Source organism: Erpetoichthys calabaricus, chromosome 5 (genome assembly GCF_900747795.2).
Source record: "Erpetoichthys calabaricus chromosome 5, fErpCal1.3, whole genome shotgun sequence".
Taxonomy (NCBI): Eukaryota; Metazoa; Chordata; class Cladistia; order Polypteriformes; family Polypteridae; genus Erpetoichthys; species Erpetoichthys calabaricus.
In genome coordinates, this window is record NC_041398.2 from 249,297,362 (window position 1) to 249,316,705 (window position 19,344).

General features: G+C 42.3%; 1 protein-coding gene across 2 annotated transcripts in view; it reads right to left on the reverse strand.

Moving 5' to 3' along the window:
• Positions 1-19,344, reverse strand: part of herc3 (HECT and RLD domain containing E3 ubiquitin protein ligase 3) — a 125,078-nt gene that overhangs the window by 84,346 nt on the left and 21,388 nt on the right. For both annotated transcript variants that reach the window (XM_051928118.1, XM_051928117.1), the window contains exons 2-6: positions 15,460-15,721; positions 11,656-11,815; positions 10,238-10,314; positions 6,186-6,407; positions 517-608 (exon numbers count right to left, since the gene is read on the reverse strand). In XM_051928118.1, the coding sequence (XP_051784078.1) occupies positions 517-608; positions 6,186-6,407; positions 10,238-10,314; positions 11,656-11,815; positions 15,460-15,721 (813 nt within the window). The remainder of the gene's footprint in view (positions 1-516; positions 609-6,185; positions 6,408-10,237; positions 10,315-11,655; positions 11,816-15,459; positions 15,722-19,344) is intronic.

A 19,344-nucleotide genomic window follows, 5' to 3' on the forward strand; every position in this document is an offset into this window, starting at 1 on the left:
CCAGCCTTATGTAGATTAACAATTCTCAATCGTAGCTCTTCAGACAGCTCTTTTGTGCGAGGCGTGATTCCCATCTGGATATGCTTCTTGTCTAAAGCTCAAACTCAAACTTTACAGTGTTTTTTAATAATCAAAGTAATTCTAGGCCACACCTCTGAACTCGTTTCATTAAATGGACTCCAGGTGTGCTAAATTCTGACTGATGTGAGTTTTTAAAAAATAAATTAGCTTAGGGTTCACTAACTTTTTCCAACCTTCAGTTTCAGTTTGAATGATTTATTCAATATGGTCAAACATTCTTTGAAAATCTTTAGTTATCGGAGACTGTTTGTTCATTATTGTGACTGACATTACGATATGACCATGTTTTAAATGGGAATTAACATAAATATAGATAATTCCTAGGAGTTCACATACTTTTTACTTTGACTGTAGATAGATGTACAACTGACTCTTAACGTCAGTTTAAACAATACCCAGTCCATTATTCAACCTTTAAAAGTAGTCTCCAAATACCTTTGTCAAGGCCGCTGTATGATCCTCACCACAGCTGATGTACACCACTTTCTGATTTCGCAAAGACTTGATGTGACAGGGAAAGGCTCGATCTGATGCCAAAATACAAAGACAAAAAAAATGAGTTATACAAGAAAAAACTCAACTCATTCATCCCTGACTCACATTTCTCTTTGGCAGATAAAATATACGAAAAACAAAGAAATGGGGTTACCTGGCTAAAAATAATGCCACCGTCACCAAATTAGGATTTCACTCCTCCAAGGTAACATTATGGAACTATTAACCAAAAGGGTGTTTCTTCGTGCCGATCCCAAGCCCGGATAAATTGGGAGGGTTACGTCAGGAAGGGCATCCGGTATGAAATTTTGCCAAATCAATATGCGGACAACAATACAAATTTCCATATCGGATCGGTCAAACCCTGGGTTAACAACGACCGCCACCAGTACTGTTAGTCAACAGGGTGCTGGTGAAAATTGGGCTACTGTTGGCCGAAGAAAAGGGGGGAGAATTGTCCGGAGGCAGAAGGAAGGTAAAGAGAGTGGAACTGAGGGTAAGAACTTTGAACGTTGGCAGTATGACTGGTAAGGTGAGAGAGTTAGCAGATATGATGGAGAAAAGGAAGGTTGACAGATTGTGCGTGAAGAGACTAAATGGAAGGGGAGTAAGGCCAGGTGGATCAGAGGTGGGTTCAAATTGTTCTATCATAGTGTGGATAGGAGGAGAAATGGAGCAGGGGTTATTCTGAAGGAACAGCATGTCAAGAGTGTTCTGGAGGTGAAAAGAGTGTCAGACAGAGTGATGATTATGAAGCTGGAAATTGGAGGTGTGATGATGAAGGTTGTTAGTGCATATGCCCCGCAAGTTGGGTGTGCGATGGAGGAGAAAGAAGATTTTTGGAGTGAATTGGATGAAGTGATGAACAGTGTACCCAAGGGACAGAAAGTGGTGATTGGAGTGGATTTCAATGGACATGTTGGTGAAGGGAGCAGAGGAGATGAGGAGGTGATGAGTAGGTATGGTGTCAAGGAGAGGAATGAAGAAGGTCAGAGGATAGTGGATTTTGCCAAATGGATGGACATGGCTGTGGTGAATACATATTTTAAGAAGAGGGAGGAACATAGGGTGACGTGCAAGAGTGGAGGAAGATGCACACAGGTAGATGACATCCTATGCAGAAGAGTCAATCTGAAGGAGGTTGAAGACTGCAAAGTGGTGGCAGGGGAAAATGTAGTTAAGCAGCATAGGATGGTGGTCTGTAGGATGACACTGGAGATCAAGAAGAGAAACAGAGTGAGGGCAGAGCCAAGGATTAAATGGTGGAAGTTAAAAAAGGAAGATTGCAAGGTTGAGTTTAGGGAGGAGGTGAGACAGGTACTGGGTTGTAGTGAAGAGTCACCAGACAGTTGGGAAACTACAGCAGATGTAGTAAGGGTGACAGCAAGAAGGGTGCTTGGCGTGACATCTGGACAGAGGAAGGAGTAAAAGGAAACCTGGTGGTGGAATGAAGGGAATACAGGACAGTATACAGTGGAAGGGGATGGCAAAGAAGAAGTGGGATAGTCAGAGAGATGCAGAAAGTAGACAAGAGTACAAGGAGATAAGGCGCAAGGTGAAGAGAGAGGTGGCGAAGGTTAAAGAAAAGGCGTATGATGAGTTGTATGAGAGGTTAAACACTAAGGAGGGAGAAAAGGACCGGTGGGCTACAGAGAGGGACAGAGCTGGGAAAGATGTGCAGCAGGTTAGGGTGATAAAAGATAAAGATGGAAACATACTCACAAGCGAGGAGAGTCTGTTGAGCAGATGGAAAGAGTACTTTGAGAGGCTGATAAATGAAGAGAACGAGAGAGAGAAGAGGTTGGATGATGTGGAGATAGTGAATCAGGAAGTGCAATGGATTAGCAAGGAGGAAGTAAGGACAGCTATGAAGAGGATGAAGAATGGAAAAGCCATTGGTCCAGATGACATACCTGTGGAAGCATGGAGGTATTTAGGAGAGATGGCAGTGGAGTTTTTAACCAGATTGTTTAATGGAATCATGGAAAGTGAGAGGATGCCTGAGGAGTGAAGAAGAAGTGTACTGGTGGGCCAATATTTAAGAATAAGGGGGATGTGCAGGACTGCAGTAACTACAGGGGGATAAAATTGATGAGCCACAGCATGAAGTTATAGGAAAGAGTAGTGGAAGCTCGGTTAAGAAGTGAGGTGATGATTAGTGAGCAGCAGGATGGCTTCATGCCAAGAAAGAGCACCACAGATGAGATGTTTTCTCTGAGGATGTTGATGGAGAAGTTTAGAGAAGGCCAGAAGGAGTTGCATTGCATATTTGTGGACCTGGAGAAAGCATATGACAGGGTGACAAGAGAGGAGCTGTGGTATTGTATGAGGACGTAGGGAGTGGCAGAGAACTATGTAAGAGTTGTACAGGATATGTACAAGGGAAGTGTGACTGTGGTGAAGTCTGCGGTAAGAATGATTTGTGGCAGACGGATATCAGCAAGAGTGAAAGGGATGGTCTACAGGACGGTAGTGAGACCAGCTGTGTTATATGGGTTGGAGATGGTGGCACTGACCAGAAAGCAGGTTAAAGATGCTAAGATTTGCAAAGGATGTGACGAGGATGGACAGGATTAGGAATGAGGACATTAGAGGGTCAGCTCAAGTTGGACGGTTGGGAGACAAAGTCAGAGAGGCGAGATTGCATTGGTTTGGACATGTGCAGAGGGGAGATGCTGAGTATATTGGGAGAAGGATGTTAAGGATAGAGCTGCCAAGGAAGAGAAAGAGAGGAAGGCCTAAGAGAAGGTTTATGGATGTGGTGAGAGAGGACATGCAGGTGATGGGTATAACAGAACAAGATGCAGAGGAGAGAAAGAAATGGAAGAAGATGATCCACGGTGGTGACCCCTAACAGGAGCAGCCGAAAGAACAAGAAGAACTGAGGAAAAAAAATTGTATTTAAAAATTTTATTATTAATGAAGTATCAATAGACTAAAGCCTGACTTGTTTTTAATAACGTAGATAGCCACCTTTACTAAGAAAGCTTCTTGCAAATGTCATCTTCTATCTAAGACTGAAAATCACATCGCTGACACCAATGTTTTATTATGCAACCCGAAGCAAGTCAACTGCTCCAGTTGTAGAAATGTGGGAACAATTCTAACTTTCATTTGTGATGATGTGCAACCTTAAGGTTTTATATGGCACCTTCCATGTTTTATTTACAACAGGTTCGGGGCTTTTTCATGTAAGATAAGTACAGATGTATGGTCAACTATAAGGAAAATACAAAATATAATAAGGAAAAGGAAAATGTACCTTGGGGATAAATAAAGCATTATCAGGGTACGCAAGAAAGTATTCAGGCCCCTTCACTTTCTGTGCAATATACTGTGTTCTAACTTCATTTTAAATGGTGTCATACACGTGCGCATGGGAGGCAGTTAAAAGGGCTCAATTGACGGTAATTCCTCACCAAACCAGGGGATGGCAGAGTGCACTAATCCATTGACAGACCAATCACAGGAAATTCCGCTTGAGTCGGATGACGTCAGTTCCGACCCCAAGATGTCACCTCCAGTTCTGGTCCTAAGGATGTCACTTACGGTTCCTATCTGATGACATCATTTCCCATTTCCCACTATATAATAAACATCATGTTTGCCTGTTTGCCTTGTTCTTGTTCTGAACTGAAATCTGTAACACTGAACCACAACCTTTTTTTGGCAGCCAAATTCAAGTATATGGGCGACTGCCCCCAAAACTCTTCCTGTGTGGTGTGGAATCTATTACAATGGACAAACATGACATTTTCGCTCAAACATTTACACTCATTAACCCATAATGACAAAGTGAAAACATTTGCCCAGAAAGGATTGCAAATATACAAATCAAAATATTTTCCAACATCTATAGATTCTGTTTAAATCTTGATTATATCTACATATGTTAAAAAAAATTATGGGATATACTTACTTTTTCACTTTTACCTTGTACATTACTTTTTAAGAATGAAGATATGATCTGAGTGTTAAGTTACTAGTTTGATGATAAAGCTTCTCATTGATTTATATTGAAACCTAACAAATCACCAGGACCAGATCACATTTATACTCGAGTGCTTAAGGAGTGTGATGGATGCTCTGTCGGGAAGCCTAGAACAGCAGGGGACCGAGAAAAAGGGCAAGCCATTCCCTGGGACGTGAAAGGACAGCCACCCTGGGTTGCATCGGGGCCACAGGCATGGGGATTTGAAGCTCAAGCCTATTGAGGTCCATGGCCACCACCAGGGGTCACCTGGACAATTCCGGAGCCCTGGTCTGCAGCACTTCCACCTCACTCAGGAGTGCTGCCAGAAGAGGAGCCGGATTCCAACGCAGCACTTCCACCACACCCGGAAGTTCTGCCGGAACTTGATTGAGGAATACCTGGAGTACTTTTGGGTGTGGTATAAAAGAGGATGCCTCACTCCACTCAGGGAGCCGGAGTCGGGTGGAAGAGGATGGAGTTTGCAGGAGAGGAGTGGAGGCGGTGAGGAGACAGAAAAGAAAGACAAAAAGATGAGGACTGGGTTATTGAGGAGATTTGTGTTGGTGTGCGCAGAAAATAAAATAAAACGCATGTGTTTGGGGGCATTCTGAGTCTGTCTGTGTTCGGGGGCATCCTTCCACAGGAGGTTGGCAAGTACAGATATAAACCCTTCATGCATATTTTTAGGAACTCACTGCACACTGGGGACATTATGAAGGACTGAAAAATGGCAAATATTATCCCATTATAGTGTATAATAACAGGGATTGGGCAACTATAGGCCGGTAAGCTTAAGAAGAACCACAAGTAAATTAATGGCAGGAATTATTAAGGAAATAATTGAGCGACATATGGCAAGAATAGGAGTTTTACTGAACAGTCAGCATGGGTTCATGTTTTACTAACATGTTGGAATTCTACGAGGAAGCAACAAAAGAATATAATCAAAGTGGAGCTTATGATGCCATTTAACTGGACTTTCAGAAAGCGTTTGATGAGGTGCCACAAGAAAGGCTGGGCATCAAACTAAAAGTACTGGAAGTTTAAGGTGTGATGTGTAGACGGGTGCAGAATTGGCTCAGACACAGGAAACGGAGGGTGATGGTGCAAGGAACCTGATGAGAACTGGTTGAAGTTAAGAGTGGTGTCCAGCAGTGTTGGGGCTGTTGCTATTTTTAAAATATATAAATGAATAGGACAGGAATATAAGTAACAAGCTTGTTAAGTTGGCAGATTATACCAAGTGTGATGGATTGGCACTGTACTTCTTGTAATGATTGGTCACATATGGAATTACATTCATATCTCATACTAACTACTCTAAGGTTTATTTTGTACCGTGCAGAGACCACCATTTCTAAAGGGTCTCAGTCCATTTCTTATATTCCACAACAGAGTGTAAGTGGGGTGTTCACAACTACCTAAAGGAAGCGGACTACAAGGAAGATCGCGCCAGGGTTTGAAACAACTGCACCAAATTAACTAGGCATGAAAACACTTTGAGGCCTCAAAAACACAATGGATTAGCCTAAGAAGATAATAGCAAGGCACCTACCTCTAAGTAAACAGTGATTTTCTCTTTTATCCTTATAATGAATATTAATAATGTGCTCACAGTGACTTGTATGAACTTTACCTTGCTTATCATTTAGGCCCAACTGCCCTGCGCCGTTTCTCCCCCAGCCAAACACTGCACCCGACAATGAAACCGCAAAGCTGTGGCCTCCTCCTGCAGAGATCTGAGCTAGCGGGACGCCTGCTAGCGATCGTAAAGGCTGGGGGGATATTTTGTTGGATTCTCCTTTGCCAAGACCAAGTTGTCCATTAGTATTTTGCCCCCAGGTAAACAGCTGCCCATCTAAGAAAAGAAAAGGAAAAACAGAAGACTGGTGTTGCTACTATCCTTAAAATTACCAGATGGTGCTATTTAAAATTTACTAAGCTATTTGAAACATGCTCATGAAGAACAGACTTGAAAAATTAGTGTATTCCTTTGATGATTCCACATAAGATGGTCAACAAGTTTAAAAAATGAAATAAACAAATTGGCACCATTAAACTAAATGTAATATTTCAATAGCAAGAGTATCAAATGACAACTACATCTGCAAATAGAATTAAGCATCTTACCAGACAACAAATTAAACACATTGGTGCAACATTTGGCTAAGGAACTCGTTCAGGATCACAGAACAAGCAAATGCCTAGGACTCAATCAGCAATTAAGACACACAAAGATCACAAGGGATTCTGACCGCTCATAGCCTAAGACAGGGGTGGACAAATTCATTCCTGGAGGGCCGCAGTGGCTGCGGGTTTTTGTTCCAACCCAGTTGCTTAATTAGAAAACAATCCTTGCCAATAACTACATTTCATAGCTTGTTAGTGCTTTAACTCTGCTATGTCAAGTCATTCTCATATCCTAGATTTTTTTTCCATTCTAAGGATATCATCCAAATACTCTGAAGTGTAAAACGGATGGGTAATTCTCAATCCTTCACTTTTTTCTCTTCTCTTTCCTTCCAAGTATTTAATTAAACCAAATAGTGCACAATAAATACACACAGGTGTAAAGGGTAATAAGCAAAATGGATAACTGCTGGTTTCTTTTGTCATTTGCATCTTATTGCTACTAAGAAGCAATTAAAAACCAAGAATGCAGCTGTTTAGGACTTAAATAAGCAATAAGGGTTCATAATCTTAACGAGGGAGATAACTAAAATGAAGCAGAAGTGTTTCTAGAGCAATAAGTGCTTCTTATTAAGCAATTGCGTTGGAACAAAAACCTGCAGCCACTACGGCCCTCCAGGAATGAATTTGCCCACCCCTGGCCTAAGACTTGATTAAGTGCGATCAATAAATGGACAGATGGATGGAAACAAATGCACAATACAATTCCAATTCCAATTTACAGTGCATCCGGAAAGTATTCCCAGTGCTTCATCACTTTTTCCACATTTTGTTATGTCACAGCCTTATTCCAAAATGGATTAAATTCGTTTTTTTCCTCAGAATTCTACACACAATACCCCATAATGACAACGTGAAAAAAGTTTACTTGAGGTTTTTGCAAATTTATTAAAAATAAAAAAATTGAGAAAGCCCATGTCCATAAGTATTCACAGCCTTTGCCATGAAGCTCCAAATTGAGCTCAGGTGCATCCTGTTTCCCCTGATCATCCTTGAGATGTTTCTGCAGCTTCATTGGAGTCCACCTGTGGTAAATTCAGTTGACTGGACATGATTTGGAAAGGCACACACCTGTCTATAGAAGGTCCCACAGTTGACAGTTCATGTCAGAGCACAAACCAAGCACGAAGTCAAAGGAATTGTCTGTAGACCTCAGAGACAGGATTGTCTCGAGGCACAAATCTGGGGAAGGTTACAGAAAAATTTCTGCTGCTTTGAAGGTCCCAATGAGCACAGTGGCCTCCATCATCCGTAAGTGGAAGAAGTTCGAAACCACCAGGACTCTTCCTAGAGCTGGCCAGCCATCTAAACTGAACGATCAGAGGAGAACGGCCTTAGTCAGGGAGGTGACCAAGAACCCGATGGTCACTCTGTCAGAGCTCCAGAGGTCCTCTGTGGAGAGAGGAGCACCTTCCAGAAGGACAACCATCTCTGCAGCAATCCACCAATCAGGCCTGTATGGTAGAGTGGCCAGACGGAAGCCACTCCTTAGTAAAAGGCACATGGCAGCCCGCCTAGAGTTTGCCAAAAGGCACCTGAAGGACTCTCAGACCATGAGAAAGAAAATTCTCTGGTCTGATGAGACAAAGATTGAACTCTTTGGTGTGAATGCCAGGCGTCACGTTTGGAGGAAACCAGGCACCGCTCATCACCAGGCTAATACCATCCCTACAGTGAAGCATGGTGGTGGCAGCATCATGCTGTGGGGATGTTTTTCAGTGGCAGGGACTGGGAGACTAGTCAGGATAAAGGGAAAGATGACTGCAGCAATGTACAGAGACATCCTGGATGAAAACCTGCTCCAGAGCGCTCTTGACCTCAGACTGGGGCGACGGTTCATCTTTCAGCAGGACAACGACCCTAAGCACACAGCCAAGATATCAAAAGAGTGGCTTCAGGACAACTCTGTGAATGTCCTTGAGTGGCCCAGCCAGAGCCCAGACTTGAATCCGATTGAACATCTCTGGAGAGATCTTAAAATGGCTGTGCACCGACGCTTCCCATCCAACCTGATGGAGCTTGAGAGGTGCTGCAAAGAGGAACGGGCGAAACTGGCCAAGGATAGGTGTGCCAAGCTTGTGGCATCATATTCAAAAAGACTTGAGGCTGTAATTGCTGCCAAAGGTGCATCAACAAAGTATTGCGCAAAGGCTGTGAATACTTATGGACATGGGATTTCTCAGTTTTTTTATTTTTAATAAATTTGCAAAAACCTCAAGTAAACTTTTTTCACGTTGTCATTATGGGGTGTTGTGTGTAGAATTCTGAGGAAAAAAATTAATTTAATCCATTTTGGAATAAGGCTGTAACATAAGAAAATGTGGAAAAAGTGATGCACTGTGAATACTTTCCGGATGCACTGTACATTAAGTGGCAGTTTAGTTGTACTTCAGTTTTATTTTCAGACTGGTCTCAGCATTAATATACAATTGAACAGCATTATTTATAGAATCCGGAACGAATAAAAAAAATACTTAGTGACTCCAATACATTTACACTACTATCTTCTTCTAATTACGGCTGTTCCTGTTAGGGGTTGCCACAGTGGATCATCTTGTTCTGTTACACCCATCACCTGCATGTCCTCTCTCACCACATCCATAAACCTCCTCTTAGGCCTTCCTCTTCTCCTCTTACTTATCAGCTCTATCCTTACCACCCTTCTCCCAATATACCCAGCATCTCTCCTCTGCACATGCCCAAACCAACTCAATCTCGCCTCTCTGACTTTGTCTCCCAACCGTCCAACATGAGCTGACCCTCTAATGTCCTCATTTCTAATCCTGTCCATCCTTGTCACACCCAATGCAAATCTTAGCATCTTTAACTCTGCCACCTCCAGCTCTGTCTCCTGTGCCACCATCTCCAGCCAATATAACACAGCTGGTCTCACTACTGTCCTGTAGCTCTTCCCTTTCACTCTTCCTGATACCCATCTGTCCCAAATCACTCCTGACACTCTTCTCCACCCATTCTACCCTGCCTGCGCTCTCTTCTTCACTTCTCTTCCACAATCTCCTTTACTCTGTACTGCTGATCCCAAGTATTTAAACTCATCCACCTTCTCCAACTCTACTCTCTCATCCTCTCCATTCCACTGACCTCCCTCTCATTCACACACATGTATTTTGTCTTGGTGGTCCTACTGACCATTATTCCTCTTTCAGATCTCCACATCTCCAGGATCTCCTCAACCTGCTCCCTACTCTCACTACAGATCACAATGTCATCAGCAAACATCATAGTCCATGGGGACTCCTGTCTAATCTCGTCTGTCAACCTGTCCATCACCATTGAAAATAAGAAAGGGCTCAGTGCCGATCCCTGATGTAATCCCACCTCCGTCACTCCTACCGCAGACCTCACCACGGTCACACTTCCTTCGTACATACCCTGTACAACTCTTACATACTTCTCTGCCAAAAAAACTCTAACCCGAATTTACACTACTATATGCATTGTTAATTATATAGCACCTTGATTACTAAGTAATATTACCTTTAGAAAGAGCAATACAATGTTGGCTGCCACATGCTGCCTGTGTAATTCTGTGTTCACATAATTTTTTGATCAACCTGTTTATATTAAAAAAAAAAAAAAAAAAAAGGTTAACAATTATTTAATACTTTACATACCGCAGAAGAAATATATCCCTTGAATAGAGAAGCAGACATATAGATAGTGCCACCCCAAAATTTTTGGGAGAAAGGCACATTTTTCCTTTATTTTCCCCTTCTGCTCCACAGTTAAAAATTACAAATTAAACAATTTGGACATTGTGATTAAAGTGCACATTGCAGACATTCATTTAAAGGGATTGCATACATTTTGGTCACACAACACGTTTTATACATGGACCTCCATTTCAGAGCACTATAGTGCTTGGAACACAGCAATGGCAGGTCTGTTAAAGCCGTGGTGTTTAGTACTTTGTCGCATATCATCTTACAGGCAATGACTGCTAAAAGTCTGTGATTCATAGACATCAGGAGGTGCTGAGGGTCTTCTCTGGTGATGCTCTGCCAAGTCTTAATAATCGCACCAACAGTTGTCACCTTCTTGCCAAGCTTCTTGCTGGTTGTTTTGAAGCCCATTCCAGTCTTGTCCCTGACATCCTTTGACAGCTCTTTGGTGTTGCCCATGATGGTGGAGAGGTTGGAATGGAAGACATTGATTCTGTGGACAGGTGTGCTTTATACACATAACGAGTTGAGATCAGGAGTATCTGTGATTGATTGATTATACCGTATTTACTCGTGTACCACGCACCCTCATGTAAGACGCGCACCCTAATTTTTACAAAGAAAATCACGAAAAAAATTTGTCCCGTGTACGACGCGCGTTGTGATTGTATAGGAAGCGTTTAAGGCACATTTTCCGCGAAATGCACTTCTGTTTTTGTTGCATGGCGAAAGAGAGAGCGAGAGAGAGCGCAAGCGTGCGAGCGAGAGAGAGCACGAGTGAGCGAGAGCGAGCGAGCCCAAGCAGAAGTAGTAAACATTACAGAAAAAAAATTTCCTCATGTATGACGCGCACCTGATTTTCTAATGCTAATTTTTCGGAAAAAATGTGCGCGTAGTACACGCATAAATACGGTAATCTGTGGGAGCCAGAATTCTGGCTGGGTTGTAGGGTGTCAAACCCTTATTTCACTCAATGACATGCAAATCAATTTATAACTTTTATATAATGTGTTTTTTCTGGACTTTTTGGTTGATATTCTGTCTCTCTCCATTAAAATGAAACTGCCATAAAATTAGAGACTGTTAATTTCTTTGTAAGTGAGCAAATATACTTATTTCCCCCACTGTATGAATCACACAAATCATAAAAACTCAAGAATGTTTTACAGTAGCTATCTTGTCCAAGTATTATACTGGATAGTTAATCCGCTTTAAAAATATTACAGTACCCACCTTGGAACCCTGACAACTTCTTCCTCAGTGCCAAGACCCAACTGTCCATATCTTCCAGAACCCCAGGAGAACACTTGGCCCTTTTCATTCAGAGCCAGGCAGTGCGCTTGTCCACATGAAATCTCTGCAATCTTCTGTGCATTCAGAGCTTCCACCAAACCTGCAGCACATAAATATAATTTCACATACAGAATATATGATCATAAATGATTTGAGACACCCTTACAGCTACTCAGAAATCAAGCTGGCAGTTATCATGATTTCACAAACTATGAGAAAATTACATTTCAGCTACTCCTGATATTTTTTAAGCTAACATGTTAAACCTGACAGTCTTATCATAGGACCTGAATGGTCTTTAAATTCACTGCATCTGATTTTAGGGTCACTGCGTGTAACAGTTATCACATATTTTTTGTGTGCTTTTAACTGTTTCTGCCTCTTGCTCCCTTTAGAGTTTGTCTTGAGGGAATAATGTCTTAAGTGATATCTCTTTAAGGGGAGCAGGGGGCCAAACCACACCTGTGGGTCCTTGCCAAAACGTGCTTTGGTGTGACGCAAGGAGAACCGATTTTAAAAGGCAAGGAGGTGCGTATTTTAAAAGAGAGAGAAGAAAGATTGTTTAAAGAAGGAGCTGGGAAGGTGATTAGGAAAGCAGCTATTGGTAAAGCACATAAGGCTCCGGAATAATAACAGCTGGGCGCACGGAAAAGGAGTGCTGGCTAATCTGAGAGGATCTTCGGAGTGCACGGCTTTACATTGCATTTGTGATGCAGGCGTCAGCCATGGACGGACACTAACAGCGACACACCCGGGTGAGACGGACTAATACTTTCAACAAAAGAATTGTTGCCAGGCTGGTGAGATCGCTTCTTTTACATATAGATACAGTATATGAGTCAGCGGAACATATCTGACTTGATCACTGGATTTATCACAGACTTCCCAGGCCGTGTGGAATATAGACTTAAAACAAAGTTAATATAAAAGAGACTGGGGAACGTGTGGGGAATGGGTGTGTGTCTAATTTATATTTGTATATAGATGTATATATAGGGGTATGTATGTGAATCTATCTATCTATCTATCTATCTATACAGTGCATCCGGAAAGTATTCACAGCACATCACTTTTTCCACATTTTGTTATGTTACAGCCTTATTCCAAAATGGATTCAATTCATTTTTTTCCTCACAATTCTACACACAACACCCCATAATAACAACATGAAAAAAGTTTACTTGAGGTTTTTGCAAATTTATTAAAAATAAAAAAACTGAGAAATCCCATGTCCATAAGTGTTCACAGCCTTTGCTCAATACTTTGTCGATGCCCCTTTGGCAGCAATTACAGCCTCAAGTCTTTTTGAATATGATGCCACAAGCTTGGCACACCTATCCTTGGCCAGTTTGGCCCATTCCTCTTTGCAGCACCTCTCAAGCTCCATCAGGTTGCATGGGAAGCGTTGGTGCACAGCCATTTTAAGATCTCTCCAGAGATGTTCAATCGGATTCAAGTCTGGGCTCTGGCTGGGCCACTCAAGGACATTCGCAGAGTTGTCCTGAAGCCACTCCTTTGATATCTTGGCTGTGTGCTTAGGGTCATTGTCCTGCTGAAACATGAACCGTCGCCCCAGTCTGAGGTCAAGAGCGCTCTGGAGCAGGTTTTCATCCAGGATGTCTCTGTACATTGCTGCAGTCATCTTTCCCTTTATCCTGACTAGTCTCCCAGTCCCACAGCATGATGCTGCCACCACCATGATTCACTGTAGGGATGGTATTGGCCTGGTGATGAGCGGTGCCAGGTTTCCTCCAAACGTGACGCCTGGCATTCACACCAAAGAGTTCAATCTTTGTCTCATCAGACCAGAGAATTTTCTTTCTCATGGTCTGAGAGTCCTTCAGGTTCCTTTTGGCAAACTCCAGGCGGGTTGCCATGTGCCTTTTACTATATATTTTATTAATTTTTATTGTAATCATTCCATACAAATAGATCAATTTATAAACAAACAAATTAAAAACTCATGTGCCTTTTACTAAGGAGTGGCTTCCGTCTGGCCACTCTACCATACAGGCCTGATTGGTGGATTGCTGCAGAGATGGTTGTCCTTCTGGAAGGTTCTCCGCTCTTCACAGAGGACCTCTGGAGCTCTGACAGAGTGACCATTAGGTTCTTGGTCACCTCCCTGACTAAGGCCCTTCTCCCCCAATCGCTCAGTTTAGATGGCCGGCCAGCTCTAGGAAGAGTCCTGGTGGTTTCGAACTTCTACTTATGGATGATGGAGGCCACTGTGCTCATTGGGACCTTCAAAGCAGCAGAAATTTTTCTGTGACCTTCCCCAGAGTTGTGCCTCAAGACAATCCTGTCTCGGAGGTCTACAGACAATTCCTTTGACTTCATGCTTGGTTTGTGCTCTGACATGAACTGTCAACTGTGGGACCTTCTATAGACAGGTGTGTGCCTTTCCAAATCATGTCCAGCCAACTGAATTTACCACAAGGTGGACTCCAATGAAGCTGCAGAAACATCTCAAGGATGATCAGGGGAAACAGGAGGCACCTGAGCTCAATTTTGAGCTTCACAGCAAAGGCTGTGAATACTTATGTACATGTGCTTTGTCATGTGTTTTATTTTTAATAAATTTGCAAAAACCTCAAGTAAACTTTTTTCACATTGTCATTATGGAGTGTTGTGTGTAGAAGTCTGAGGAAAAAAATGAATTTAATCCATTTTGGAATAAGGCTGTAACATAACAAAATGTGGAAAAAGTGATGAAGCGCTGGGAATACTTTCCGGATGCACTGTATTTGTGCTGTCTGTAAATAGGGTATATTTCCATTTCTTTTCCTTGCTTGCTTTCTTTTCTGTTTTGTCGTTTTCTGGGGAGTATATTATAGAAGTGTTTAAGGGGGTGGCATATTAGTGTTTGTTTAGTTGTTACAGATTTGATAAGGATTGGTTAAAGGGTGTTTATTGTTTGTTTGATTGATTTATAATATATATTCTTTTTGTTTGTTTAATTGTTGGGGTGGTTATTTCCTTTTATAAATACATAAAAGACAACTCCAGCTGAGGACATCAAATTGGGGCTAAAGTTCTGTCTGGTTCCGTTTCTAATAGAATTATTTTTCCTAAGAGTAGGAGATTTGTGTGTGTGCCGGGCTCCTCATCCAACTTAAGAGGAACTCGCTACATGCGGACCAGAGACGCAACAATGCAGTAACCAACCCTGAGGAGTGTGCCAAGCAAATGAAGGGCATACCCACAAACCATCTGCCACACTTGCCCATACCAGACCAATTTAGAACGATCTATGAAGGAAGGAAGATAACAGGAGCTCCAGGAAAAGAAAAATAAAGCCAAGTGCACCATAAAGGTCGGATCAGGAAGGTTCAGGAGGATTCATAATGGTGCCATCCTCATTTCTACCATCTTCGCCATCACTTCCCATATCTCTTCATATCTTAAATCATTCTTGAGGCAGATTGAAGACTTAAGTGCCAGCTTAAGTGAAAATTTAAGAAAAATGCACGAAATAATTGCAACACAAACGCAGACTTAATCAGTTTAAACATGAAAAGAGGCTGACTAAAGAAGAGAAGAAGCAGGCTGCTAGGATGCAGAAAAGAAGAGCTGCTCAGGAAGCAGCAAGCACATCAACCTCTGAGCAAACGAATGATAAACGTACAGCGAAAGAAAGGATGAAAACTAGGAATGCTCAAGTCAAGTGGATTCACTGCACGTTATCGTTATAGCAGTGCTCCAATACTGGTAAGAAGATAAAACATACAGAACAGGACTTACAGGGTTTGTTGCCTTCCTTATTGTGGCCCAACTGGCCTAAAACATTAGATCCACATGTATAAACACCTCCATCATTTAGAAGAAAAACCGAATGATCGAATCCACAGGCAACCTCCTTTACGATTCGGCCAAGGAAAGCCTGGCAGCATTGTGGCTGCAGCACGTCACTTTCAGCACCTTCCAGTCCCTGCTGTCCTGAACCTGCATTTCCCCAGCAGAGCATTTTAATATTCTTTGGCTTGCTCAGGAAGAAAGTGAACATCTGTAAAGAGAAAAACATGACGGTCAAAAGAAATGAAAAAAAAAATATATTATATAAAATATATATGAGTGCAATGGTGGACAGACGGGCATCCCAGCAGGACAATGGCATGACCTCTTGCTAAAATAAAAGGTGCCAGGGGATGGATGAGCAGGTTTCAAAGGCTAGGAGCGGTTCCATTTTCCGATACATTAAGTGGTGGCAGTCCACTGGAGGCATTCCAGCTTGGACACCCGAGAGGGCTTATTGGAAATGCAGCCCTGTCGGGCTCCATGGGTACTGCAAGAGGAGAACTGCTCTGATATTCAAACAACCCAGAAGTTCTTCTCACAAATCAGGTTGGGTCACTAGAGGCCATTCTGGGCCAAAATAAAAGGAGTCTGCTGTCTTTACGTTGGTTAAAACCAGAAGCCAACATCAGTAAAGGTCAACGGAGATTTTCTCGTACAGGCCTTACCTGGAGTATGTACTTTTAGCACAATACCACCAAAAAAAAAACCCTTAGTGCATAAAGGGTCGAGCTCCAGCTTCCAACACCCCTTGAAGTGGGTGCGACTCAAACTCAGATTTAAATAGAAAGAGAAAATACAAACAGGGGACATGAACTGTGAAGACATCAACATCAAAAGAATGTCTGCAGGAAAAACTGCATTCTTAACACACGTACAACAAAAGAAACTTGGTGACAGGTGCTATGTATTCTTGGCTCTGGGGCACCCAATTCACAGAAAGTCTCCATCTGTGAAGCTCTTCTAAGGCACAGAAAATGCTCAAAAGCCAAGCAGTAACCTTGGTAAGTTCTGAAACCACTGACCTACATATCAGACGCCAGCGCTGAGGACTTCCAGCCAACGAACCGTTCAGCAGAAGTATGTCAGGAAACGCAGTGGCGGCTCCTTTATACCAAACAGCAGTAAGTCTGTACAGCGCTTCATTGGGACTGCCAAGTCAGAAGTTTACTTTTCTTTGTGTTTTTAGACATTAAGGGGGAAAATTAGGCTTGTTAGAGAAGATTAATCTCTGTAAAGGCTCAGCTCTTTTAATCTTTCCTCATAACTCATCCCCCATAGCCCTGAATCAGCCTAGTCGCTGTTCTCTGGACCCTTTTCTTGTGCTGCTATGTCCTTTTTTTAGCAGCCTGGAGACCAAAACTACACACAGGAGTCCAGATGAAGCCTCACCGGTGTGTTACAAAGCTTCAGCAAAACCTCACTGGTCTTTTGCTCCACACATCAAGATGCTATATAACCTGACATTCTCTTAATGGCTTTAGAACACTGTCTGGAAGTTGACTGCATAGAGTCCACTACGACTCCTAAATCCTTCTCAAAGGGTGAACCTCCCATTGTGTATTCAAACCTCACATTTTTACTTCCTATGTGTCATTCTGTACATTTAGTGACATTAAACTTCATCTGCCATAAATCTGCCCAAGCCTGTTTGCTGTCCGAGTCCCTTTGTGATGACTCACTAGATACCAAATTATCTGCTAATCCACCTATCTTGGTATCATCTGCAGACTTCACCAGCTTGTTCTTTATATTCCTATCTAAAGCACTTCCATATATTAAAAATAGCAGCAGCCACCACACTGACCCCTGTTACTCACCACTCTTAACGTCACCCAATTCTGATGAGGTTCCTCGCACCATCACCCTCTGACTCCCGTCTGAGCCATTTCTTCGCCCATCTACACACCCCACACCCTGAACTGCCACTTCTTTAAGTCTGATGCCCAAACTCTCACGTGGCACCTTATCAAATGCTTTCTGAAAGTGTTTTTGAGGATTCTGAGGACCTGAATGAGGTCCCCACGCAGTCTAAAGAGGTTTAATTCTCTGAAGCTGTCACAGTACAACATGTCCTCAAGTCCCTGGATGCACCTGGCTGTTCTCCTCTGCACAGCTTCACTGTCTTCCTTGTAATGTGGTGACCAGGGACCTCATTTATGAAGCTTGCGTACACACAAAAAGAGGCTTGACTTCTGTGTAGGCATCCTCCCACGGAAACGTTGGGATTTATAAAAGAGAACATTTTGGAGAAACAAGGTGGGAAATGTTGGTAGACCAGCTAAGTGACAACTGATGCGTATAACAATTCATATCACCGAGCTGGGCATTGACGTGACTAACCTACAGTATTAAAGCTCAGATGTGATAAATACGAAAGGCAGACTGCGTTTCCCTTTTAGGGAGGCCAACACTGTGCATTTGAACTCAAGAACGTTTTGTTTTTTTGTCAGTTTTTTATCAGCTGCCTGCTGTCTCTTCTCAAGGATCTGGCTGATGGGTCAGGAGTATTTCAGCTATGTTTTACTCTGTCATGTCCGCTATGCTGAACGCCTTTAACTAAGCGTCCAAGTGCGACATCCATCTTTGCATATGCTGTGGGTGCACATACACATAACATACAGTAACTTGTGGTTACCAACATAAAAACCGGGAGTGGTCTCCCCGTGACTTTCTCGTATACTCAGATATGGGGAAGGGTATTTGAGGAGTAAACCGCAAGACAAGGATTATATTTTTATATTACTAAGGGGCTCTGTCCCCTGCTCGCTTTGCTCACCAACCCCTGGGCCCACACTACGCGCTAGCCACTTCTCTGATCTGTTGCTCGCGTATGGGGAAGCTGATGTACAATTTAAACAGATTGTTATTTTCATGGGAATTGTTACATATGCATAATAGAACTATTTTACATTACAGGTGAGTAATTAACCATAGTAAAAAATAGTAATGCATAATAAATTGAAAGAAAATTATGTTTCACGTTGCGTTAGGGCTTGTTAATACTTCACGCTCAGAATGTGAATGTGCACACATCATGGCTGCCACGCGTTCCCAGTGTTCATTTCACACATCCTCTGAGCAGGTCTTCAGAAATTAACGTGAGTTGCAGTACCAGCAAAAAGTCTGCAGGCGCAGTGTGATAAAAGTCGGAATGTGACGTCAGAGTCTCTGTTCACTATCTACATGTGACAGAAAGCCTCTATGCGGATCCTAGTAGGATCAATGTGCGCGCTTCGATGTTCAATGTGGTGAAGCAAAATGCCGACATACAAATGCATTTGTGGTGCTTTGATATTCAAGCGTCGCATATTCCTGATCGTGATGTTTTAAAAGGCTCACATACCGTCTTTTTTTTTTTTTCTGGAACTTCAGAACAGATCGCCACACTGCGCACATTAAATGTATGATATTCCAACTCTCTGCACATTTAGAATCCTCAGATTTATACTTGATATCACTTCATGATGAAAAGCATTAAAGTATGTATGTTACATTTTACAAATAAATCGTTAATTTTGTTTAAATAATGAATCTCTATACAGTAATCCCTCCTCCATCGCGGGGGTTGCGTTCCAGAGCCACCCGCGAAATAGGAAAATCCGCGAAGTAGAAACCATATGTTTATATGGTTATTTTTAGAATGTCATGCTTGGGTCACAGATTTGCGCAGAAACACAGGAGGTTGTAAAGAGACAGGAACGTTATTCAAACACTGCAAACAAACATTTGTCTCTTTTTCAAAAGTTTAAACTGTACTCCATGACAAGACAGAGATGACAGTTCTGTCTCACAATTAAAAGAATGCAAACATATCTTCCTTTTCAAAGGAGT